The sequence below is a fragment of the Camellia sinensis genome, chromosome 7, assembly GCF_055761805.1.
Source record: "Camellia sinensis isolate YWXY chromosome 7, ASM5576180v1, whole genome shotgun sequence".
Lineage (NCBI taxonomy): Eukaryota > Viridiplantae > Streptophyta > Magnoliopsida > Ericales > Theaceae > Camellia > Camellia sinensis.
Window position 1 is genome coordinate 197,742,992 of NC_138967.1, and position 25,655 is coordinate 197,768,646.

At 41.7% G+C, this 25,655-nt stretch overlaps 2 protein-coding genes across 2 annotated transcripts; both read left to right on the plus strand.

Annotated features, from left to right (window-relative positions):
- Positions 1-21,524: 21,524 nt before the first annotated feature.
- On the plus strand, positions 21,525-22,013 carry LOC114309560 (uncharacterized). Its single transcript, XM_028255332.1, has one exon. The coding sequence runs from the start codon at positions 21,525-21,527 to the stop codon at positions 22,011-22,013; it is 489 nt and encodes a 162-aa protein (XP_028111133.1).
- Positions 22,014-22,193: 180 nt separating this feature from the next.
- Positions 22,194-25,284, plus strand: LOC145796437 (uncharacterized). The gene is made up of 5 exons (XM_082881548.1): positions 22,194-22,917; positions 23,260-23,474; positions 23,559-23,849; positions 23,964-24,304; positions 25,227-25,284. The coding sequence occupies exons 1-5, from the start codon at positions 22,194-22,196 to the stop codon at positions 25,282-25,284; spliced, it is 1,629 nt and encodes a 542-aa protein (XP_082737674.1).
- Positions 25,285-25,655: the final 371 nt, after the last annotated feature.

Here is a 25,655-nt window from a genome sequence, read left to right on the forward strand (position 1 = left end):
ATGATCTAGAGAGAGAGGGGGAGAAATTTCGAGCAAGAGGAAGTGAAGAAAATAGGGCTAGAAGCCCTATTTTAAAAGACCCGTAGCGAAATGCCGAAATTGCCCCGATACAGGGACTTTTTGCCGGTCGGCCACACTCTTTGCCGGTCGACAAAATATTGTGCCGGTGGAAATTGTATTATGGCCGGTGGACGGCCGGTGATGCATTTTTATGGCCGGTGGTCTCCTACAGAGGTTTTGGAGCCTCCTACACCCTTGTTTGAGTTATGTGTGGGGTCCAGGGCCTTTAGTGCTCAAAACAGTGTAAAACAGTGCATTTCCGACGCTCAACCGGCCTCCGTTTTGACCTCGGATCGTGTCTTCTGTGCGTGGCACTCGAATTCGTGCAAGGTGTATCCTTTCCGTATCCTTTTGGCTTTTACAAAACTCAAAAGTTGCCCCATGTGCATCACATATCAATCGCGCTGTCTTGTGCACTTGGGTTGTCTAACGCATCACGCTATTTTGCACATCTCATTGCATTTTGCATGCATTCAATTTCACTACTTGCGTAGACCACATGTTTATAATTAATTACATTACTTGCGTAGACCGCATGTTTTGCTTGCGTAAACCGCATGTTTATAATCAATTCCATTACTCGCGTAGACCGCATCTTTTCCTTGCGTAGACTGCATGTTTTACTTGCGTAGACCGCATGTTTTGCTTGCGTAGACCGCATCTTTTCCTTGCGTAGACCGCATGTTTTACTTGCGTAGACTGCATGTTACGCATCTTTTCCTTATGTAGACCGCATGTTTTGCTTACGTAGACCGCATGTTTTACTTACGTAGACCGCATGTTTTGCTTGCGTGGACCGCATGTTTATAATTAATTACGTTACTTGCATAGACCGCATGTCTGTAATCAATTTCATTACCTGCGTAGACCGCATGTTTTGCTTGCGTAGACCGCATGTTTATAATTAATTACGTTACTTGCGTAGGCCGCATGTTTGTAATCAATTTCATTACTTGCGTAGACCGCATGTTCTGCTTGCGTGGACCGTATTCTTTGGTTCAAATTCATTACCTGCGTAGATCGCATGTTTGTAATCAATTTCATTACTTGTGTAGACCGCATGTTTTGCTTGCATAGACCGCATGTTTTGCCTGCGTAGACCGCATGTTTTGCTTGCGTAGACCGCATGTTTTTAATCAATTTCACTACTTGCGTAGACCGCATGTTTTGCTTGTGTAGACCGCATGTTCTGCTTGCGTGGACCACTTTCTTATGTTCAAATTCATTACTTGCGTAGACCGAATGTTCTACTTGCGTAGACCGCACGTTTGAAACCAATTTCATTGCTTGTGTAGACCGCATGCTTATGATCAATTTCATTGCCTGCGTAGACCGCGTGCTCCACTTGCATGCCCATGCCTTCACAGCATTGTTATGCTTCCCACTTGCTTTGCGTTGTCACGCATTTTCAAGTACATTAATATGCATGTTGTTAATCACATTGTACCTGTTAAGTTTGTTTTCTTTGCAGGCATGATATTGTATGTACGGTTCATTTAAGGCTGGTGCAACCCGACGAACCGAACAGGTATGGTATACTCCGAGTGAGACATATCGAGAATCGCCATGGTCTAGGAGACCCTAAATCCTCTGAAGGTGCAAGTCCTTCGGTGTTTGTCATGCCCGAACGACTTTTGATAAGTGGCATTATGCATGTATTTCAAGCGACTCACGTCGTTGCATATTCAAGTTCACGTGCATCTTAAAAGCCGCGCATTGTCGCGCACTTCGAAATCATACATCATCATGCATTCGCATTTCAAAAAACAAAAACAAAACAAAAAAATATAATTGCATTGTCATGCATCATCATAAATAGTTGCATTGTCATGCACCATCGTAAATAGTTACATTGTCATGCATCATTGTAATATAGTATATATTGCATTGTAGCTTGCATGCATTCACTGCATCACTTCCATCTATGGCTCGCGCCTTTCCATGATTGAGATTGGTCCGGTATGTGCCCATACTTCTCGTGTCGAAGCATAGTTCAGTGGACCGTTCTATATTGGGCGCGGCTTGTACGTGTACATGCCCTTCCTAGGCAAGATTTGGTTTGGCCTGCATGCCTTATCCATCGTATCTTTCCCATCCCAGTGCACATTGCATTGTAATTTGCATGCATTCATTGCATCACCTTCCATTTATGGCTTGCGCCTTTCCATGTTGAGCTTGGCCCGGTATGCGCCCATACTTCTCGTGTCGAAGCATAGTTCAGTGGACCGTTCTATGTTAGGCGTGGCTTGTATGCATACATGCTTTGCCTAGGCAAGATTTGGTTTGGCCCGCGTGCCATATCCATTGCCATTTTCCCCAACATTTTCATTGTGTCTATTACATTGTAGTGTAATTATTGCATCCAGCATTAGGATCGTAGTCCTTTCCCCAGCGGGTCGTTTCCCCACCTTTGTCATTCCCCCCAATACTTGTTCTTGTGTCCGTTTACATTACTCATAGTTCTGTTGACCGTTCTATGGTAGACGGACTTGTTACCTCCATCAATCTATTTGACATAGGTGTGGTTTCGAACCACTCATGATTGGATCATGATTCAATTGCATCGCATTTTCATTTGCATTGTTCATACATAGTTTTGTATATATTGCATGTCATTTTGCATCTATTTTTGCATTGTCATGCATGTTGCTAATAACATTGTATCTGTTAAGGTTGCTTTCTTTGCAGGCACGATATTGTATGTACGGTTCGTTTGAAGCAGGTGCAACCAGACGAGCCGCACAGGTATTGTATCCTTCGAGTGAGACGTATCAACAATTGCATAATTCTCTTACATCCTTTCTGTATCTGTAATGTAGTTGCATTGGTGTATGCTAGCTTAAAACTATCGCATGTGTGCTTCATTACAGCTTTCTTTGCATGATCATAAGTTATGTCCGACTCTGTGCATTGTCTTGCATCTTGCCCCCGCCTTCGGGCGCATATCTTATTTGTCCTGCATATTTGTCTGAGTCTTCGGCCTTGTCAAAAATGGGTCGTCTCTGGGCTTTGACATTCACTCCTGTCATTGTTATGACTTTCGAGTTCTGTCAAAGAGGGGCAACTGTAGACACCCCATTTTTGACCGTCCTCAAGACTTGGACGTCACCATTGGAACACTTGGTGATTACCCTTGTTTGTGTTCGTCTTGAGTTCCCGGAGGTCTCGGTCGCGCGCCTTGCCTCAGGATCTCTCGACTCGACCGTTTTGTGTCTGGTTTTGCACCAAACGCTTGTGTTTTGCCTTGGAGGGGCAGGGAATGCCTTGTGAGGCATCCCCACACATCACCGGCCATGGCTTGAGACCACCGGCCAGTGATTTTGTGCCATCGGCAATGTATATTGCCAATCGACACTCTTTGTTGCCGATCGGCCATTTATTTTGCCAAAATGGCAATTTTGAATGGCCGATCACTATTCATCTACTTTTAGTAGATATTTTGTGCCAGCTGTGATAGCTGGCACCCACTTTGTTCCCCTCCATACACGTGTGTGGAGGGATTTCCCTCTTGGATGGCTTGTTTTGGAAGCCTTACAAGAGGGAGTTGCCTATAAGAAGAGGGCTCCTCTCTTGGCATTAGGGTTAGACAACATTTTTAGAGAGCTTTAACATTAGGGTTAGGAATTTGTATCTATTCCATCTCTATATTTCCCTCTCTTGTTAGTTTAGTGTGTGTTTGGTCTTACTTTTGCACACAAACACCCACCATTACACCTTTTCTTGGTTATTGAGGGCCAAAGGAGTGTTCTTGCAGTTCTTGGAGCTGGTTTGGAGCTGAAGAAGCTGCTGGAGCTTCATTTGTGAAGAAAGTCTTCAAGGGTAACAACTTTGTCCCTTTTTACCCCTTTCTTGCATAACCTTTTAGCTTACCTTGCAACTATTTTTGAGCTTTGTGTATAACATAAAAAAGTTCTATTTTTAGGCCCTCTAAATAGTTGTTTTAGGTTATTTCAAGCTTTGGGGTTGTTTGACCCCTCTTAAGCCTTGTAAGGCTCCATTTTGTGCCATTTTGAGTGAGCTCCGAGACCTTGGTGTTTGGGCCTCCTCACCACTGAAATCTTGAGGGATTTCAGGGGTGAGGATGGTGCCTTGAGGTCCCAAGAAGGAGAGGGTCACCCCCTCTCCTTGTTGTCCTTGAAAAGGACCATTTTTTTGCCTCTTAAGGGAGCACCTAGCTTAGGCTTTTGTTGACCATGCCTTAGCTGTTATTTATGCTTATTTTGCCATGAAATAGCATTGTTTTAAGTTGGTTTTGATACACCATGCTTGCTTAGCATACATGCCTTGTAATGCCATGGTTTGCCTCAATATGTGCCTAGCATTTAGACTACCATGCTCATGTGTTTTGGCCTAGCTTTGTGAAGCCTTTATGCTCGTTTTAGTATGCTAAGGGACTGTTTTTGGTCATTTCGGTCATCCATGCTTTGCTTTGTATAGCTACCATGCAAACTCTCTTGTATGCCTTAAGCTTTGGCCCTTCTAGCATGCCATCCTTGCTTTGTTTCAGTGGTTTGGAACCACTTGACATGTTATTTCGGACCTCGTGATGTGCCCATGTGCTTGTATTTGATCCCCCTTCAATGTGTTTAAAGGTTGTTGCCTTATGCCCCTTATTTAAGCCTTGGAGTATGCTTGCATTTTTAGACCACTTAGATGCCATCTAAGTACATCCTTGGCTTTGTTTAGGTCTGCATTAGACCTACTTTAAGTCCCTTTGGCCTTGTGAGGCTTGGTTGACCTAGCCTTGGTTTACCTCCCCTTTGGCTTGCCTTAAGTCTTGGACCATTGTTGCATGTTTTGATTGTTTTGTTTAGTTAGTTTGACACCATCCTTAACATGTCCATGTTTACCTTGTTTTAAGTGTGCTTAAAAGTTGTCTCTTTGATGCTTAAGTGTTGGTCCATTTGCATGCATGTTTGTATGTGTATTTGCCCCTCATTCCATAGCATTTTGGTCACTGTTTTAGGTTAGTTTGAGGGCTGCCTAAATTAGTCTAAGTCCATTCTTGCATGTTGTGACATGCTTACCTTGCGTGTGTTGATTGCATGCTTGGCCTATCACGTGTTGTGGCATGTTCAAGTGACTTTGCATTTGGCATGCATTTCTCTTAGTTGGAATTGCCTAACATGTTGCATGCTCTGCATACTTGCATGCTTGAGTAACTAGCATAGTTGTCACATGCCTTGTACGCTTGTTTGCATTACTTGCTAGCATGCTCATATTGCATATTTAGCTCACATGTTTAGGTTGCATTTGGCATGCATGCCTTGCCTCTTGAATCACCATGATTGAGGTTGGGTTCTTTATGTGTTTGTGTGCATTACATTTGACATTAAAATGTCCAACTTGGCTTCTTGGGCCATCACGCATTGAAATGCGCGATTGGTGGTCCGAGAACCAAGGACCATGTCCCTTTGAGTAATAAACATGATAAGGGATATGGTTGGTGCATACATTGCTTGAATTGCATTGCCATGCAAAGCTCTGTCCTCTGCTGCTGTCAAACAAATTCTGCAGGAACTTTTTGCCGATCGACTGCACAGAGTGCCGACCGGCAATCCATCGGTGGCCGATAGCTTCATTTGTGGCCGATGACCACCAAATCACAGCCGACGATAATTCCCTCCAGCCGGTGGTGTCTCCCAATGTCCAGGGAAGCAATCCTAAGACTTTGGCAGTTTTCAGAGGGGCAGAGCAGGGAAAACAGAGGCAACTTGCGCATGGCAGTGGACTTCCGAGCAAGTCCCGAGCGCGCGTGCATTGGGCCCTCTTCCCGAGGCCCTTTTTCTTGCTTTCTTAAATTAATTAATTTAGTTGGTCTGTAATAATTGATTAGCTAGGATAGTTAATTCATTATTCGAATTGTATTATTCTTTTGGTCCCTTCGAGCGAGGGCGAACTTGTAATAAGTGTGGGTGAGTGTGTGCATGTCTTCCAACCCCCACTTCTTTCTCCCTTTTACTTACCTGCTTTGATGGTTAGTAATAGGTCATGTTTAATTTAGCATACCTTATACTATGCATGCGTGCATCATTCATTAGTATTGCATGCACTGGGCTCGGCGCATCATGCTAACTGCATTAGTATTTCAAATCTAACTTGAATACATGCTACTTGTGCATTTTCACATGTCATTCATAGAATAACCGAGCCTACTCTAGTGACATTCCGTATGCGTTGCATTAGACATTTAAACATGGACTTGGATCATGCATGGATTGCTAACGAGTTCTTTGTTTTGGCACGGAGTACGATGTAAATATTTATGCTTTAGCATCCTTGCATGCGTGTGAGTGTTGCCATGATAGCATGATTACCATGAGGCTAGCTGCTTATGTGATATAACTGCTTGAATGCCTGTGGGTGAAGGTTGAATTGTCTGAGTTGGAATAGCTCATTGAAATCCGTGTTTTAGCTTACTTGCGAGTAGCAAATTTCAAAATATTTTCCCAAAACAAACGGATATGCAACGCTTATTCCCAAATTAGGCAATTTGGTCTATACTTGTTTGCTGTGCGCATAACATAGTAATTCTAGGCTAATAACTGGAATAAGAACACATAACGTCTTCAAAATTAGATATCATGATTAGTAGAGGCCGATCTTCGGATCGGGCGAGAGGGGGTGCTCATAGTTGACCTTCCCCAATCGTACCCAAGTTCCCGAGCCGAGGTAACTTTGGTGATGACGGACACGTGGCCTTTAGCACCGAGTCAGGGTTTCCTAAATTCCCCCAAAATAAAATATTTAGGTGGCGACTCTGTATCTGGCAAAGTAGTCCATGTTTGGCACTTCTTTTCAAAAATCTGTTTCTCAAAACGATTTGCCGGATTTAGACTCTTTGGTTCAGATTAAGAACCGTGACACGAATCGAGTCCGAACTATAGCGAGGGCCTCACGCGGGCACGTCTACACTCACGTTTGTGTTTTCAAGGAGTAAAGCGACGACGTTTGGAGGAGCGCAGACTTGATCAACAGGATTATACGAGAACATTATTTCGTGCTCGTACAATTGGCGCTGTCTGTGGAAAAATGATAAAGAACAAAACCTTTTGATCGAGTTTTCCTCTTTAATTGAAACCAATGGCGCACAATGAGGATTTGCCGCAATCTGCTATCGACGGACAAACCCCAGAAGGGGGGGAGGCGCGAAGGCTTACCTTCTATCCCACCCATGGCAGATCTTGAACCCCAGCGACAAAATCCCCGGAGGGATGCAAGGGGAAGGCGGGGCGGCAGTCCCCGTCGCTCTCAAAGTCCTGAAAGATAGAGGCGAATGATGGACCCTCAAGTTTTGGAGGATCGCATGAAAGAGCAGGACGAGTTAATAAGGAGGATGGCGGTAGACATGGAGTCAATGAAGCGCCAGATAAAAGGAAAAGGGGTGGCGACAGGAGAGAGGCGCAAAGGCAACACCCCCCCTCGCCACTCGGAAGATCGTGGTAGGCATACCACACCATCGCAAGCAGAAAGTAGAAGTCTTAAAACAGGTGACACTCAATCGCGGACTTCCAAGACTCGTTACTCCAGGTCTGAGAGAACGAGAACTGAGAGGTCGTGTACTGAGGGAAGCACCTATCGGCCCTCACACACGCACCAGACGTCATCTAGGCACACGGAGTTGCCTAGATCATCTGACTTGTGAACTGTGCTTAAAGAAAGGGCCCGATGGAAGGAGGACACCAGGGCTCGCGACCAGCGCAGAGTTTCAGCCCTTCAGCGGTTAGCCCCTCGGACGCATGGTAGCGTCAAGGTAGGAATGCCAATGTCGTGCCTTGCTTACGAACCAGCAGACAAAGTATTAGCAAGGTTACAAAGCTCGCCGTTCATTCCGGCAATTGAGAACACACCACTACCCTCAAGCTTCCACCAGCCGAAATTCACCACTTATGAGGGAAAGTCCGACCCTTACATGCACCTGAGCCACTTCTGCCAGGTTATGGCAATATATCGACGAAACAAAGCTTTAATGTGCATCTTATTTCCATCTAGCCTTGGCGACCTAGGTTTAACCTGGTTCGAAAGGCTACCAGAGGGCAGCATTGCCTTATGGGCGCAACTGGCAGAAACGTTCGTGACTAGATTCTGGACGAACACCAAGACACTAGTGGAGAACGACCAGCTACTCTCCATTGACATGGACGACAAGGAGACGTTGAGATTCTACAATAGTCGCTACTGGGAAACCTTCAACCAGCTTGGGGATTGCCCTACAAACTTCGCCATTGCACAGTACAAATGGGGCCTACCAGTCGGTAACAAATTGAGGGACTCAATCACTATGACGCCACCCCTCACGATGGAGGCCTTAATGGAGAGAGTGCACCAACATATTCACATGGAGGGAGATAGCACCCGTGCTAAGGCGAAATCTGGCACAATAGCAATGTCAAATAAAAAGACTACAGCAAAAGTCAACACAGTAGAACAACCAAGCAGGAATGGGCGAGGCAGGTGGGCCAACAGAGAGGACCCAGACAAAATGAGGCTAAGAGTTCGCACTGCCATTACCACAGTGTTCAAAAAACCAATCTACCGAATTCTCAGTGAAATACGCAATGAACCTTTCGTCCAATGGCCAACCAAGTTGGGAGAAGCACAAAAAGACTATGACGAAAGGTCCCAATGCACCTTCCATGATGAAAAAGGGCACCACAGTGAAAATTGCACGCCGTTGAGGCAGCATTTGGAGGAGTTAGTGGCAACTGGGCACCTGGACCAGTACATAGAAGGAGGGACACAGCCAGCCCCCCAGAACCACAACAACCCAAACGGGATGCCGGTCGACGCTCCACCTCAAGGCGTAATTAATGTAATACATGGGATATTCGAACCTGAGCGGGTATATGAGCTCAGGTGGATGATCAAAAAGACTGAGCACTTGAGGGAGGTATTAAGTGCACAACCTACCATCAAAAAGGGGAGTACAGAGGCCACCAATGTCATATCTTTTTCGGACAAAGATTTAGCGAGGATATACTGCCCTCACAATGATGCACTGGTTATCACTCTACGCGTCAAGAATTTCGACATCAAGCGGATTTTGATTGACCAAGGAAGCTCATGTGAGATAATGTATTACGAAACCTTCAAACAACTGAAACTGGAGGACAAAGACCTGGCACCTGCAACATCTCCCCTAATTGGATTCAACTCAATGCCAGAGTGGCCAGTGGGCAAGATAATCCTCCTAGTCAAGGCAGGAACCATGACGAAACAAGTGGAATTCTAGGTATTGAAAGTTCCTTCCACTTACAACATAATCTTGGGGAGGATATGGTTGCACGCCATGCGATCGGTAGCGTCAACCTACCATCAAGTATTGCGGTTTCCCAACGAAGCCGGAGTAATTGAAGAGGTCTTGGAGACCAAATTATGTCCAAACAGTGCTTCGTCGCAGTAAATGGAAGCCGCGCTGCAAAAGGGTATGTACAGATGGTGGAGGAGCCTGAAAGTAATGAACTATTTACAGATGTTGGCAAGGCAACTAAACAGAAGGCAGTGGAAGACTTAATACAGGTAAGGATAAATGAAAAAGACCCAGAAAAGTTCTTTTTGCTCGGCTCGTCTTTGTCCAGCACTGAGAGAATAGAGGTCATGGAATTTTTAACCTCTAACATCGAAGTGTTTGCCTGGACGTTGTATGACATGCCTGGCATTGACCCAAACTTCATTTGTCACCAACTGAACATCCACCCAACTGCCAGACCAATTATACAGCACACTCGCAGATCAGCACTCCACCATGCTGAGATAGTGGCGGAAGAAGTGGGAAACTTGCTAAAGGTAGGAGCTATTAGAGAAGTGCACTATCCCAGGTGGATCTCCAATACCGTAGTAGTGCCAAAGAAGAACGGAAAATGGCGTGTCTGCGTGGACTACAAAATAGTCAACAAGGCATGCCCAAATGACAGTTTTCCCCTACAACGGATAGACCAACTGGTAGACCTGACGGCAGGACACAATCGACTTAGCTTCCTTGTTGTGTATAGGGGTTACCATCAAATCGCTATGTATGAACCAGATCAGGAGGTCACATCCTTTACAACGCCTAGAGGATTGTATTGTTACAAGGTCATGCCCTTTGGCCTAAAAAATGCAGGGGCAACATTCCAACGGATGGTCACCAAGATGTTTGAACCATTGTTAAGCAGAACAATGGAGGCTTACATAGATGACATGGTGGTTAAAAGCAAGGATGAGAAGGACCATCTCAGGGACCTTGGTGAAATGTTCCAGATTCTGAAGGAGAACAAGTTGTGCCTAAATGCATCCAAGTGTGCGTTCGACGTAGGATCAGGCAAATTCCTAGGCTTCCTGGTGACTAACCGACGTATAAAAGCAGACCCCTCCCAGATCAAAGCAATTCAGGATCTAGAAGGCCCAACACAGTAAAAGAGGTGCAGCATCTCACTGGCCTAGCTGCCGCACTCAACCGGTTCATAAGTCAGTCGTCTGAAAGATGTCGACCATTCTTCTAAGCATTAAAAGCCAAGTTTGAGTGGGATGAAGAATACGACCATGCCCTAGAAAGCCTGAAAGAGTACATGTCTTCTCTACCATTGCTAGTAACCCCAATACCCGGAGAAGAGCTCTTTCTGTACTTAACAGTTTCACAGCACGCAGTCAGCACAGTGTTGGTTAGAGCGGAAGGAATCCAACACTTGCCCATCTTTTATGTTAGCAAAACCTTGCTAGGCGCAGAAACCAGGTACCTACCATTAGAGAAACTAGCCTTAGTCTTGATGATGGCCTTAAGGAAGCTGTCACATTACTTCCACGCCCACACCATAATCGTCCTAACAGCTTTTCTCTTAAAAGCCTTGTTTGAAAGGGCGAACTTTTCTGGGCGGATCTTGAAGTGGGCGGTGGAATTGAGACAATTTGATATCAAGTTTCAACCCAGAATTGCAATAAAAGCCCAAGCTCTGGCAGACTTTGTGGCTAAGTTTACACCAAAAAGCCATCACATCTGCCTAGTTGACTTAATTGACACAACCGAAAAGGGGATGGAAAGTGCCGCAAGAATTGCGCAGCCCCCAAACCAAGATGCCCAACCACATCCCAAGTCATACCGGATTGAAGAAAGGGAGGAAGAGGCAAACTGTCAGGACCCAAACCCGCCCCTATGGGTTTAACATCGTAACCGGCCAGTAATCTGTGATTACCAAAGGCCTGCTTAACAATGATGACAATAATACAGAGTAAGGGACTGGCAGAAGCCAAACAGTAAATAAAAGATGTCCAATGAGCTGTGAAAATCTGAATGAGAAAAGACAATTCATAACCAAAAGCATATATATATATACATATCTGATATACACTACATGCAGGTTAGGGACCGAATCCCTATACCATAACTGTACAGTCAAAAGTCTTATTCAGTCTATACACAACAGAGACAAAAATGGTGAATCTGAAACACCCCAAAAGCAGCCTTAGCTTGGACAGACTTGGAACCTCGAAGTGAGGCACAACGAGTGGCTTGACAAAACGAAAGCTTAACCTGACGCTCCTAGCTCCGGTCCGGTGCCTAGACACCTACATATAATTATAAACAGTGAGCTAAAGCCTAATGAATAACATATACGTAATGGGGTTAAGAATGAATGTCCTTTCAATAATTAAAACAGTCAATTGCATCAGTAAATCAGTCATTTAGAACCATAGTAGTCATGTGTGGTACATCCAACAGCAAAATAGTACAGTAGGTCTTAACAGACCGAACAGTCAGTTGATGGCCATCAAACAATAAATAGTAGTGGTCCCAACATTGGAACCGACAGAGATCTCTGTAACAGTAGCAGTAACGGTAACAATGCAGTAACAGTAAATTGCTATGGATGCCACGAGTACAGTTCATAAAAATAGGACAAACATTCATTCAGTAAACATTACCATTTCAGTAAACAGTACAATTGATCATTCAAAAGATAATCATAATTGAACATATCTTTACAACATTGTTACTCACAGAGTTCTGGGCTAAAGACAAGCTAATGAGCGTCCTCGGATGCCAACCCTACACAGTTGCAGAATGAACACACACTAAGTTACACACTTGGGAATCAATAATTTAGTCCCCTCTCTTGACTTGGTGTGGTTCTACATCAATATCCTCATTAAGATGCCTTAAATATGGCCTAGGAATGCCTAGGATGGAATGAGGATGCAAAGATGTACCTTCAAACACTTTTTGAAATTTGCTAAAAATAGGGGTCTCGCTCGAGCGTGGCTTTCTACGCTCGAGTGTGACTTCTCTCGCTCGAGCAGACTGCAAACTCATGAAAAAGTACTGGATGCACGATTTTCACGCTCGATGGGCGCTCGACTTACGCTCGAGCGTGAGACTCAGACTCTCACTCGAGCGTGAATTCTCTCGCTCGAGCGGACTGCAAAACACATGAACTCCTGGGCATATGCATTTCATGCTCGAGCGTGAAGTCCTACGCTCGAGCGTGGATCCAAAATCTGGAATTTCCAGATTGATCCTCAAGCACAAAACTCCACTCTAAAAGCCTTAAACTTGAATCTTTTGGGCTAATTTTCTGGAAAACATTTGAAAACTCGTAGCACAACATGTTTCAAAGATCAATTTATGAAATCAAGCCCAAAAGTAAGCCAATTGAACACAAAATTAAGTGTAAATACGAAGAATAATGAAAATCATCACATGCATGAGCTTTCAAGAACTCTAGTGTTCCAAAACAAGATCAAATGCAATGTTGAGCTCAAAATCATGGTGAATTCATGGACTACAACCAAAATGTGGACATGGATGCAAGAATTTTCCATGAAAACAACCTCAAAATACTATGGTATGAACATACATGCATGAATTAGCTCACAATTCAACTCTTCAATTTAATTCTTGACTTTAAACTCTAAATTTCCATGAACTAGGCATGAAGCAACTTAAATTCACAAGTAAGAAGATAAATTCCTACCTTAGGTCTTGAATTCTAGATATGGAAGCTCAAATTTGCAAAACCTCTTCAATTCCTCTATGTTCAAGCAAAATTCTTCTGATGAACTCAATTTCTCTCACTCTCCCTTTCACACTCGGGTTGGTCTAGAGGATGAGCAAAATGATGCATCAAATATGAATAAGACATAATGAGGGTGGGTTTTTGAATCAATCCACTCAATGGCAAAAAGGTAATAAACCTTGGTTCAATTAATTCAACAATAATACTAATTTATTCATTCCAAATTGAATTCTAATTAAACCTACCATAAAATCGCATAAATCCTAATTAGCATAAAATACTAATCAATTTCTGATTCGGTCGTCGATAAGACCTTCAATTCGTAGTTCGAAATTAAAACGTGAATAGATTCATTCAGAAATCAAACAGATAGAAATGCAACTAATGCAACACACTCATGCAATCAGTTCAGAATTTCATTCTTGTCAGTTACTTATCATGCTTAATCATAGATTAGCACTAATCAGAGGTGAGGGTTGTCACAGTCTTCCTTCCTTAAAAAGAGTTTGGTCCTCCAAACTCGAATTATCTTCATTCTGGAAAAATACTGGATTCATGGGAAACAGTTCAGGATATCTTTTCATTATATCGTCTTCCCTTTCCCAAGTGGCATAAATGCCACCATGGTTTTGCTAGTCCACTTTCACTAACGGAATTTCTTTATTTCTCAACTTCTTGATTCGTCAGTTTACAATCTGAATAGGCCGTTCTTCATAAGTGTAGTCATCACTCAACACTACACGGGTAGGCTCAATAACATGGAAGGGATGCTGAAGGTAATCCCTCAACATTGAAATATGAAAGACGTTATGCATATGCTCCATTTCAGGAGGAAGCTCTACTTGATACACCACTAGATTAATCTTTTCAATGATTTCATACGGCCCAACATATCTCAACCTTTCATTGGTGTCACTTTAACAAATGTGATCACTCACTTCATATTCCCTGTCACGCCTTCGGACATCCGCATAACTTTTCTGACGACTTTGTGCGATTTTCAATCTTTGCTGAATCAATTTCACTTTTTCTATGGTTTCTTGTACAATCTCGAGCCCAAGCAAAGGCCCATCTCCAACCTCTGCCCAGCAGATAGGAGATTGGCATTTTCTGCCATATAAAGCCTCGAAAGGCGCCATACCAATGCTCGAGTGAAAACTGTTGTTGTAGGCAAATTCAGCTAAAAGTAAATGGCTTTCCCAATTTACTTGGAAATCAAGAACACACATACACAGTAAATCCTCCAGAGTCTGGAGGGTCCTTTCTAACTGGCCATCTGTCTGAGGATGGTAGGCACTACTCAGTTTCAATTCAGTACCCAATGTTGTTTAAAGACTTTGCCAAAATCTCGATGTAAACTTCGAGTCCCTGTCAGAAACAATAGATACAGGCACTCCATGCAATCTAACAATCTCGTCAATATAAATTATAGCCAATTTGTCCGCATTATAGACTGTTTTGTCAGGTAAGAAGTGAGCAGATTTAGTCAATCTGTCAACAATTACCCAAATTGAGTCCATACCTTTACTGGAGCGAGGTAAACCGACAATGAAATCCATAGTAATATGCTCCCATTTCCACTCCGGTATTGGTAAGGGCAAAAGTAAGTCTGCGGGTCGTTGATGTTCGGCTTTGACTTGTTGGAAATGTAGACATTTCGACACAAAGTCAGCAATCTCTTTCTTCATTCCCAGCCACCAGAAATTTAGTTTCAAGTCTTGATACATTTTTGTATTTCCTGGATGGATGAAAAGTTTTGAATTATGGCCTTCTTGCAAAATTCATCTTTTCAGTTCAAAATCATTCAGTACACACAACCTTCCCTGAAACTTCAACACTTTGTTTTCAAATTTAAAGTCCGGCCTTGGTTTGGATTCCCGTTCATCAATGGTCTTTTTCAGATAGTCATCTTGGTGTTTCTCTTTAATCTCCTCAATAAGTGCTGGTTGAGCAGAAATAGCAGCCAATGTTCCACCTTGTTCATGCAAAACAATCTCAACTTCAAATTTTTCAAGGTCACATAGCAATTCTTTCTGTCCAGTGAGTAAACAGGCCAAATTCCCTATTGATTTCCAACTCAATGCATCAGCAACGGTGTTAGCTTTTCCCGGATAGTACAGAATTTGCAAGTCGTAGTCTTTTATCAGTTCTAACCATCTCCGCTGCCTCATGTTCAACTCTTTCTGTGCAAAGAAATACTTCAGACTCTTGTGATCGGTGTACACTTCACATTTTGCCCCATATAGGTAGTGGCGCCAAATTTTCAATGCAAATACCACTGCAGCAAGTTATAAGTCATGAGTAGAGTAGTTCTTTTCATGTGGTCTCAGTTGTCGAGAAGCATACACAATAACTTTACTATTCTGCATTAAAACACATCCCAAATCCTTATAAGAAGCATCACTGAAAATAGTAAATCCATCCGTACCTGAGGGTAGGCTAAGAATCGGTGCAGCCACAAGTCAAGTCTTTAATTCTTGAAAAGCTGATTCTCTTTGATCGGTCCAGTCAAATGATATTCCCTTTTAAGTCAACTGAGTCAATGGTAGAGCAATTTTGGAGAAGTCTTTCACAAATCTTTTGTAATACCCGACTAAGCCTAAGAAACTTCGAACATCAGTAACATTAGTCGGTCTAGGCCAGTTCACTACTGCTTCAATCTTCTGTGGGTCAACTGAGATACCATCCTTACTAATCACATGTCCCAAAAACATAACATTATCAAGCCAAAATTCACACTTTGTCAGTTTAGCATACAGTTTCTGTTCTCTTAAGGTCTGTAAGGCAATTCTCAAATGACGCTCATGTTCTTTCCTATTCTTGGAATAAATCAAAATGTCATCTATGAAAACAACCACAAAGTCATCGAGGAATGGTTTGAAAATTCGGTTCATAAGGTCCATAAATGCAGCAGGCGCATTAGTAACTCCGAAAGGTATAACAAGAAATTCATAATGTCCATACCTCGTTCGAAAGGCAGTCTTTTCAATGTCCCCTGGTTTGACTTTCAACTGGTGGTATCCAGATCTAAGGTCAATTTTGGAGAAAACCTGGGCACCTTGTAACTGGTCAAACAAATCATCAATACGAGGCAATGGATATTTGTTTTTCACTATTACCTTGTTCAGTTCGCGGTAGTCAATGTAGAGTCTTAGTGAGCCGTCTTTCTTTTTCACAAAAAAAACTGGTGCGCCCCACGGCGAAGTACTGGGCCTGATGAACTTCTTGTCTAACAATTCTTGCAACTGAATTTTCAGTTCTTTCAATTTGGTAGGTGTCATTCTGTAAGGAGCTTTGGAAATTGGCTGTGTACCCGGTAACACTTCAATGGTGAACTCAATTTCCCTATCAATCAAAGGCCCTAGCAGATCATCTGGAAAAACATCTGGGAATTCTCTGACTATAGGAATACTGTCCACATTAGCTTTAGTATTAGTAGGTACAGTCAATATGCAACATAGATACCCTTTACACCCCTTTTTAATCAATTTAAAGGCTTTCATGGACGAAATTAGATATGGAGGAGGTACTACACCAACTCCGTTAAACACAAATTCAGGCAATCCAGGTGGACGGAAAACAACTTGTTTCGTTACACAGTCTATGGTAGCATAATATTTTGTTAACCAGTCCATTCCCAAAATTACATTGAAATTATCAATGTTCAAAGGCTGTAAGTCAATATACAAAAGCACCCCAATAACAATTTCACATGCAGGATACACATAAGCACAAGTCATGGATCCCCCGGCGGGTGAAGATACAGCTAACAAATAGTTCATAGGTTCCAGTGGTCTATTTAATTTTCACGAAAAAGCATGCGAGACAAATGAATGTGTAGACCCCGAATCAATCAGAATATAAGCATTTTGAGCACAAATTGAGAGTATACCTGATACAACTGTCTCGGTATTCTGCACATCTCCTGGCACGAGTGCAAACACCCGGCCTTGCCTTAAAGGCTCCTTTCCAGTAGCCTTGAGGTTGGGTTTTGGTGTGACAGTTGATGCTGCGGCACTAGCTGCAGCCTTACTATTGCCTTGAGAAGTGGAAGGACAATCCTTGACCATGTGGCCCACCTTGCCACACCTGTAACAAGCACCAGAAATCCTGCAACAAACTCCCTTGTGCCTTTTGCAGCATTCGGAGCAGGGCGGTATGGAATTGTTTTCCTGGCTAGAGCTAGTCGTTGACCCTGTATTTTGCTTCTTATTCGATGAGTTATTTCGGCCTTTCTTGAACTTAAAGCCCCACCTCTTACCGCGCCACTCAGTCACCGGTGTTTCAGTCTATTTTAATGCTTCGATATTCGACTCAGCTATTATTGCCCTGTGAAAACCCATATTTAAATTATTCTTGAAAGAAACTAAATAAATTAATTAAATTATTAGTTTTTTTAAATTAACCCAATTCTGTCGCTAACAAAGACCCTATTAAGAATAAAAATGTTGTGGATGTTCAATAATTATTGTTAAAAAAAATAAATAAATAAATAAATAAACAAATAGAAAAATAAAATAAAATATATATATATATATGTATACAAACAGACAAACCGTGGGCAAACAACCCACAGTTCCTACCAAACCCACCATCTCTTAGAAATTAGGAAACCATAAAATTTAGGGAAAGCTTATTCTTAGAACTTGGAGAAAGGTAATGGCCGAGAGAGAGAGAGAAAGTGAGAGAGAGAGAGAGAGAGAGAGAGAGAGAGAGAGAGCTAGCCTCGGAGGTCTATATAATGCACATAATAGTCATGCATAGAAGGGTAGGTTTCAGTGTTTGCATGCATGTATTCCTTTTGACGGGTGAGGAAGAAATAGGGAAGAAGAATTCAGCAAAAGAAGAAGAAGAAAAGAAGGTTTAGGAAGCAAATTCTTCTATCATTTCATCACCTATTTCAATCCTACTACTAGGTAAGAAGACCCTCTCAATCCTATCATTTTTTTTACATAATTGAAATTTTCAGATTGTATACATATGATACATTGTCTAAACTGTGTTGAGGATAATCTGTTTTGAATCTGCCAGCATGTTACCCGAATTTTTAGATAATTTTATACTCAAAATTTCGAGATGATTTCTTCTATAAAGTTGTTGATAATGATGTCTAGTTTATCCAAAAAAATTTGGTAACAATTTTTGAGCTTTCTACGAATTTATACAAAATTTTAACTAAATCTGAAACTGTGATGAAAATAGTCTATTTTGAATCTGCCAGAATTTCACTCGAATTTTTAGACAATTTTATACTCAAACTTTCGAGATAATTTCTTCTACAAAATTGTTGATAATGATGTCTAGTTCGTCCAGAAATTTTGGTAACAATTTTTGAGCTTTCTACGAATTATTACAAATTTCTAACTAAATCTAAAACTGTGAGACAGATTTTACCATGTATTTGAAAATTTATTTAAAATTCTATACTAAGCCAAATCTGGTAATTTCTAACTAAAATATAAAATTTGAGAAGTCTAGTTTCATGATAAATTTTTATATTATGGGTTTGATCTATAAATTTAAGCATGGAATTAATGTAAGGAAATGTGACAAATCTGTGTCATAAACACCCTTGGAATTTGTTTAGAATTATTTATAAGTTATTTTTGGAAAATACTTTCTGAAAAATAACCATAACATGTTTATTGAGTATCCTGTAGATTGATATGAATTTTAGAGTTGTATAAGTAATGTATTTATAATTTTATTTGCAAGATATATCCTCTGAAAGTTTTTCTGGACAGGATAAAATCACCACTTTAATATTATGCTAGTCTAATTTTGTAAATCAAAAATTTGTGCATGTGTGTATTTATGGTTTAATTCTTGTATCTAAGTTATTATTTCATACCATGGTTTAAATAAATTATTTATTTAAATTCTGTACTTTTATTTAGTATTGTGTGACACATGCAATATTTTATGATTGGGAATTTTAATGAGTTGGTATAACATTACTTGTGATTAAAAATTTGGAGTTATTTGTGATTAATATCAAAATTAACTGAAATGATTAATGGCATATACAAAGTTAACAATTGACGGTTAATACCAGTTGTTCGGGGTGAGCTTTGGTTTAAAGACCGTACGGAATTAAGGGTTGACAGTTAACACCGGTTGTTCAGGGTGAGCCCTGGTTTTGAGAATTCTCACGTAAATTGTGTTGCGAAACTCTAAGATGGCACGGGACTTATTTGAACCCTTTTCAGTATTCGGTTTTGGAATAAGGGTGGATGTGCAGGTGGCACACAGGGAGGTTACTTACCCCTGGCAGACCGTTTCCTTGGGGCAGACCACGGATGCCACTACTTGGGTATATAACTCCGGACGTGGGCATCCCTGGTAGTTACGGTTGGTAACACTTAAATATTTGACCAATGGAGGGTTTCAAATTAACCGTTGCCATGCTTAGTGGTTGGTAAGTTAAATATTTTTTGTGAGATTTCGAGTGTCACCTAATTTATAAAAATTACTAAAATTATTCTAATGGTTGTAAATTCTGTGTATAATTATATTGTTATCTCATGTTTAGAATATTATTATTTTTCTCTTAAAAAGAATGGTAGGTTGGCTACGTTTTCTTACTGTGTTGCAAAATTCATGGCATATATTTTGTTACCCTGGCGTTTCATGACAGATTATGTCGAAGAAGGGACTGAGGCTGAAATTGGAGCTGCTGCCAATATCGAACCTTGGCTGACTTATCGAAATAAAATCCTGTTATCCCTTGTATTAGGATTTAACTATGTTGTGACATTGTGTGTGAACTTGTAGTTTTATTTTGTCGTTGGACTTTGACTATGTAAGAACTTAAAAGTTCCTAATTAGTAGTTAAAAATTTATCTAGCAAGTTATCGTTATTTAAATCTTATGACGTTTCAAAAAAAAAATTTGGGACGTCACAGCTTGGTATCAGAGCCTAGGTTTGAACCTTTGGGCCATGGGTAGAAGTTTGTTTTTAAGAAAACCTTACGTTAACTTGTATTTTGAGGTGACTTGACTAAGTTAGAACCTTTTTATTTGTAGGATGCCAGGGTCATCAGACATTAACTCTAACGAGGAAAATTCGGTGGAAAACTATGACATAGAATCTGACCCAAGTGAAGAAGTGGAGATGCCTATAGAAGACTATGAAATTGAGCTTGAGCTTGACCCTGAACCTGATCCTGGACTTGAGCCTGAGTCTGAGTCTGATGAAGTTGAAGAAGTTGTACCAAAATACAACCCCCCGGAGGTTATTGTGATTGAGTCAGACACTGAAGATGAGTCTATGGAAGGCAATACCGAGGAGAACACTGGAGATATAGGAGCCACGTTTGAGGGTTGGGATGTGCGAAACAGGTTGCAGATTGGCTCTTTTGTATATGTCAGATTTTATCCCCTAGAAGGTTATGCTTGGAAAGCTGAGAGTTGGGTGGGTACCTATATCGGACCTGTCCAGATTCTAGGACAAAAGACTCCCTGGGTATATCAATTAGGCCCTTTCCCGGATGGTTTCACTGATAGGGTAGGCGACCTTTTTGACTTTTGGAGCCTTCAGCGTATCATGCCCGACCCAAGCAGAATTGTGAGGAGAGATGGGTCAGTGAACTTCAGGGACTGGAGGACTTATCGGGAGGAGCCAGTGCTGCTACTAGGGCATCGTGTGTGCGAAGCTGCTATCTTCGTAAGGGTGCTGTGGCGATTCATGGGACTTTTCCAAGCCACATGGGAGCCGGAAGCCCTGGTGTGGAGAGACTTTCCTTGGCTATTTTAAGGGGTCCTAAGGGAACTATAAACTAGGCTAACTGATTGTTTTGTATGCTCACATGTAAAAAAAAAAAAAATTACCTAGTTTAGAATTGTGAGTGTAGGAGTTAACTCGGATTGTAGGGGCTATCTCTTGCCCGTAGTATGTTATTTAATCTTTTCCTTTGTTTTATTTGTATTTTGCTAATTGTAGCTTACCTAATCTAATTAATGAAGTCTTTTTTTTAACTATCCTTGCACATAAATATAATAATAATAATAATGATAATAAATAAATGAATAAATCACAAGAAAATCTCATCATGCAGAATGGCTGGACGAACAAGAAATAATAACAACGGTAATGGTGATGGAGTGCCTGATGGCGATGTTGCTCGAATTATACGTGCGATTGCTGATAGGGTAGGCAATATACCACCCCGAAACCAAGATCAAAACAAATCGGAGATGATAGCAAAATTTGAAAAGCTACGTCCCCACAAATTCCTTGGTGGATCAAACCCCCATGAAGCTGAAGCTTGGTTAAGACAAATTAAGAAGTTGCTAGATACTTCCAACATCCGAAATGAACAAGATAGAGTGACCATGGCGGCATTTCAAATGGAAGGGGAAGCAGATCATTAGTGGGAAATGATCAAAAGTACTCGACAAGTAGAGACATTAACTTGGAGACAGTTCGAAGACCTGTTCATGGAAAAGTATTTTCCTAACTCGCTAAAACAAGAAATGATTCAAGAGTTCCTCCAACTGAAACAAGAAAAAATGTCAGTCGCTCAATATGCGAACCGTTTTGAAGCTCTTTCACGGTACGCTTCAGCCATAGTAGCAAATGAAGAGGATAAGGTTAGGCGATTTGAATGGGGCTTGGACACAGACATTAGAGGAAGATTGATCACAATGCAACTCTCCACCTATGCCCAGATGGTGGATCAAGCTTTAATTGTGGAACAAGAGTTAGCAGATTCCAAACGCATTCGAAATCAGCGATCAAGGAACAACAACCAACCACGCAGAGGAGGCCCAGTCCGCAACACCAGAAACTATCCTGCGCCAGCACCCTATGCCGGAGGAATGCAACAGCAACAAAGGCAAAATCGAGGAAACCAACAAGGAGGAAACTTTGTAAATGAGTGGAAAGGAAGATGTTTCAGATGTGGTCAACAGGGGCATCGTCGAAATGAGTGTCCTCGAGGTGGGGAGTATTTTATGGATTAGTGAGGGGCACAACAATACAACAGATGCCAACCTGGGCAAGGTTCTAAGCCTACTCAAACTACTCAGACCAACAAGGGGCAGCCACAAGCCTCTAAGAATGCAGGCCGACCAAGAACACAACCACAAGGAGCTGGAAATGGAAAGAAACCAGGAGAGACTAACCAACAGGCAGTAGGGAGAATGTATGCTCTCCAAGAAGAAGAAGATGTTGATAACCCATCAGTAATTCAAGGTATGTTAATCCTTATGAATTCTTGGGTTAAAGTATTGTTTGATTCTGGAGCTTCGCATTCTTTTATATCCACTGCATGTGCGACAAGTTTGGGTTTAGAACTAGAAGCGTTAGAGATAGCTATGAGTGTCGCTTCACCCTTAGGAGGTCAAACCCGAGTAAATCTAGTATGTAAATCTTGTGAGCTAGAAATCTCCGGTTCATATTTGATCTGTGATCTAAGAGTTATGGATATGTCTGATTTTGACGTCATCCTAGGAATGGACTGGTTGTCAGTTCATCGAGCCATTATTGATTGTTACTGTAAGACCGTGACAGCATCCTCCCTTAACGACACGAAAGTTCAATTTAAAGGGGATAGACAAGATTCTCTAACTCCAACGTGTCGCAAGTCACGATGGCATGATCAACTAACCGGATGGTTGGCGAGCCTAATTTTGGAAGACGAAAATCGAGAGAATCCCGGATTACCCCATGTGGTGTGCGAGTACGTTGACGTTTTCCCTGATGAATTGCCGGGATTACCCCCAAAACGAGACGTAGATTTCACGATTGAGCTTCAACCTGGGACTTCGCCGATTTCAATAGTACCACATCGTATGGCGCCAGCTGAACTTCGAGAATTGAAGGAGCAGTTGCAAGAACTGTTGAATAAAAAGTTCATCAGACCAAGTACGTCTCCTTGGGGAGCGCCAACATTATTCGCGAAGAAGAATGATGGAACCTTAAGATTGTGCATCGATTATCGACAACTAAATCGAGCCACCATTAAAAATCGATATCCTTTACCCAAAATTGATGACTTGTTCGATCAATTAAGAGGTTCAAAATGTTTTTCCAAAATTGACCTTAGGTCGGGATATCACCAACTTCGTGTCAGAGGAGAAAATATACCCAAAACTGCGTTTCGAACCCGTTATGGCCACTATGAGTTTGTGGTAATGCCATTTGGTTTAACAAATGCTCCTGGGGTATTCATGAGTTTAATGAACAAAATTTTTACCCCCTATTTAGACCAATTTGTGGTAGTATTCATTGATGATATTTTGATATACTCACGATCGGAGGAAGACCACGAGCAACATCTGAGAACCGTTTTGCAAATTCTAAGAGAAAACCAATTGTATGCTAAAGCTAGCAAATGTGAATTTTGGTTGAAGGAAGTAAAGTTCTTAGGTCATGTTGTGTCTGAATCAGGGATATCAGTGGATCTTGCTAAAGTAGAAGCAGTAATGGGGTGGAAACAACCTAAGAATACATTTGAGATTCGTAGTTTCTTGGGATTAGCAGGTTATTATAGGAGATTCATTCAGGATTTCTCCAAATTAGCCAAGCCAATGACACGCCTAACGCAAAAAGGAGTAAAGTTTGAATGGAACAAAGCGTGTGAGCAGTCATTTCAAGAACTCAAGAAGAGACTGACAAGCGCTCCAATATTAATCATACCCAAACGCGACGTTGGGTACACTGTTTACTGTGATGCCTCTAAAGAAGGGTTAGGTAGTGTGTTAATGAAAAACGGGAAGGTAGTGGCTTACGGATCAAGACAATTGAAGAATCATGATAAAAATTATCCTACTCACGATCTGGAGTTGGCAGCTGTGGTCTATGCACTTAAGACTTGGCGACATTACCTTTATGGCGAAAAATTTGAGATATTTACCGATCACAAAAGCTTGAAGTACTTGTTCACACAAAGAGATTTGAACATGAGGCAGAGACGCTGGATGGAGTACCTTGAAGATTACCAATTTACCTTGTCTTATCATCCCGGAAAGGCTAATGTTGTAGCAGATGCACTAAGTCGAAAGACAAGGGAGATTGTAGCCAACATATCAATTAAAGAATGGGAAATGGTAAGCACTGTGAATGGGTTTAAGTTACAACCAGATACTCAGAATGGGAAGGGTAAATTGTTTACAATAGTTACAACACTCCAACTTCTTACCAAAGTGTTGGAAGCCCAAAGATTTGATCAGGAGACCGACTTCATCAAGGCCCGATTAGTGACCGAGGAATCTTCACCGGATTGGACACTCCATCAAGATGGTAGTTTAAGGTATTCAGGTAGAATTTTTGTGCCAAACATCGAACAATTAAGAGAGGAAGTACTTAAAGAATTTCACCATTCGATTTTTGCGGTTCATCCGGGAGGAAATAAGATGTACCAGGATCTTAAGCGACAGTATTGGTGGAGTGGAATGAAGAAGGATGTTGCTCTATTTGTATCTAAGTGTTTGACGTGTCAGCAAGTGAAGGCAGAACATCAAAGACCGGCAGGGAAACTCCAACCTTTACCAATACCTAAGTGGAAATGGGAACACATAACAATGGATTTTGTAACGGGATTACCCCGGTCGCCGCAAGGCCATGATGCCATTTGGGTGGTGGTTGATCGATTAACTAAGACGGCACATTTCCTACCAATAGGACCAGCAGGCACACTCGAATCTTTAAGCTGATTATTTATTCGAGAAATCATTAGATTGCATGGAGTACCAGTCTCAATAGTGTCAGATCGTGATTCTCGTTTTACGTCACAGTTCTGGCAAAGTCTGCAAAAGGCCTTGGGTACAGAGTTGTGTTTTAGTACAGCTTTTCACCCTCAAACTGACGGTCAATCAGAAAGAACAATTCAGACTTTAGAAGACATGCTTCGAGCTTGTGTGATGGACTTTAAAGGTAGTTGGGAGAAATATTTACCACTAGTCGAATTCTCTTACAATAACAGTTTTCAAGCAAGTATTGGTATGGCACCGTATGAAGCTTTGTACGGACGGCCTTGCCGATCACCAATATGTTGGACAAAAGTCGGAGAAGCACCTCTTTTAGGGCCAGAGTTAGTTCAAGAAACTACCGAGAAGGTGAAACTAATTAGGCAAAGGCTTGAGACCGCTCAGAGTAGGCAGAAAAGCTATGCAGATCAAAGGAGAAGACCTTTAGCATTTAAAGTTGGAGATCATGTGTTTCTGAAAATACAGCCTCGCTGAGGAGTTGTTCGTTTCGGAAAGAAGGGAAAGTTGTCACCTCGCTTCATAGGGCCTTTCGAAATTTTGGACAAAATAGGAGAAGTGGCGTACCGTTTGGCTCTACCGCCTCAACTAGCTGGAGTACATAATGTTTTCCACGTCTCTATGCTACGGAAATACGAGCCATACCCTTCTCACATCATCAATTGGGAGGAAATTAATCTTGATGAAGACGTGACATTTGAAGAAAAGCCTGTCAAGATTTTAGATCGTCGCGAGAAGAAATTACGAGGCAAAACTATACCATTGGTTCGAGTTCTCTGGAGACATCGTGGGACGGAAGAGTCAACGTGGGAGCGAGAAGATATGATACGTGTCAATTACCCTCAACTTTTCGAGTCTAAAGGTACGAATTAATTTCGAGGACGAAATTCTTTTTAG

Bases quoted from the DNA above. Each gene is read 5' to 3' on its own strand.
- LOC114309560 (XM_028255332.1), top strand. From the start codon at position 21,525: ATGATTCAAGAGTTCCTCCAACTGAAACAAGAAAAAATGTCAGTCGCT.
- LOC145796437 (XM_082881548.1), top strand. From the start codon at position 22,194: ATGTATGCTCTCCAAGAAGAAGAAGATGTTGATAACCCATCAGTAATT. The intron at 23,475-23,558 runs GTAATGGGGTGG...AGATTCATTCAG, and splicing joins ATCTTGCTAAAGTAGAAGCA to GATTTCTCCAAATTAGCCAA. The intron at 23,850-23,963 runs GTCTATGCACTT...AACATGAGGCAG, and splicing joins ATCTGGAGTTGGCAGCTGTG to AGACGCTGGATGGAGTACCT.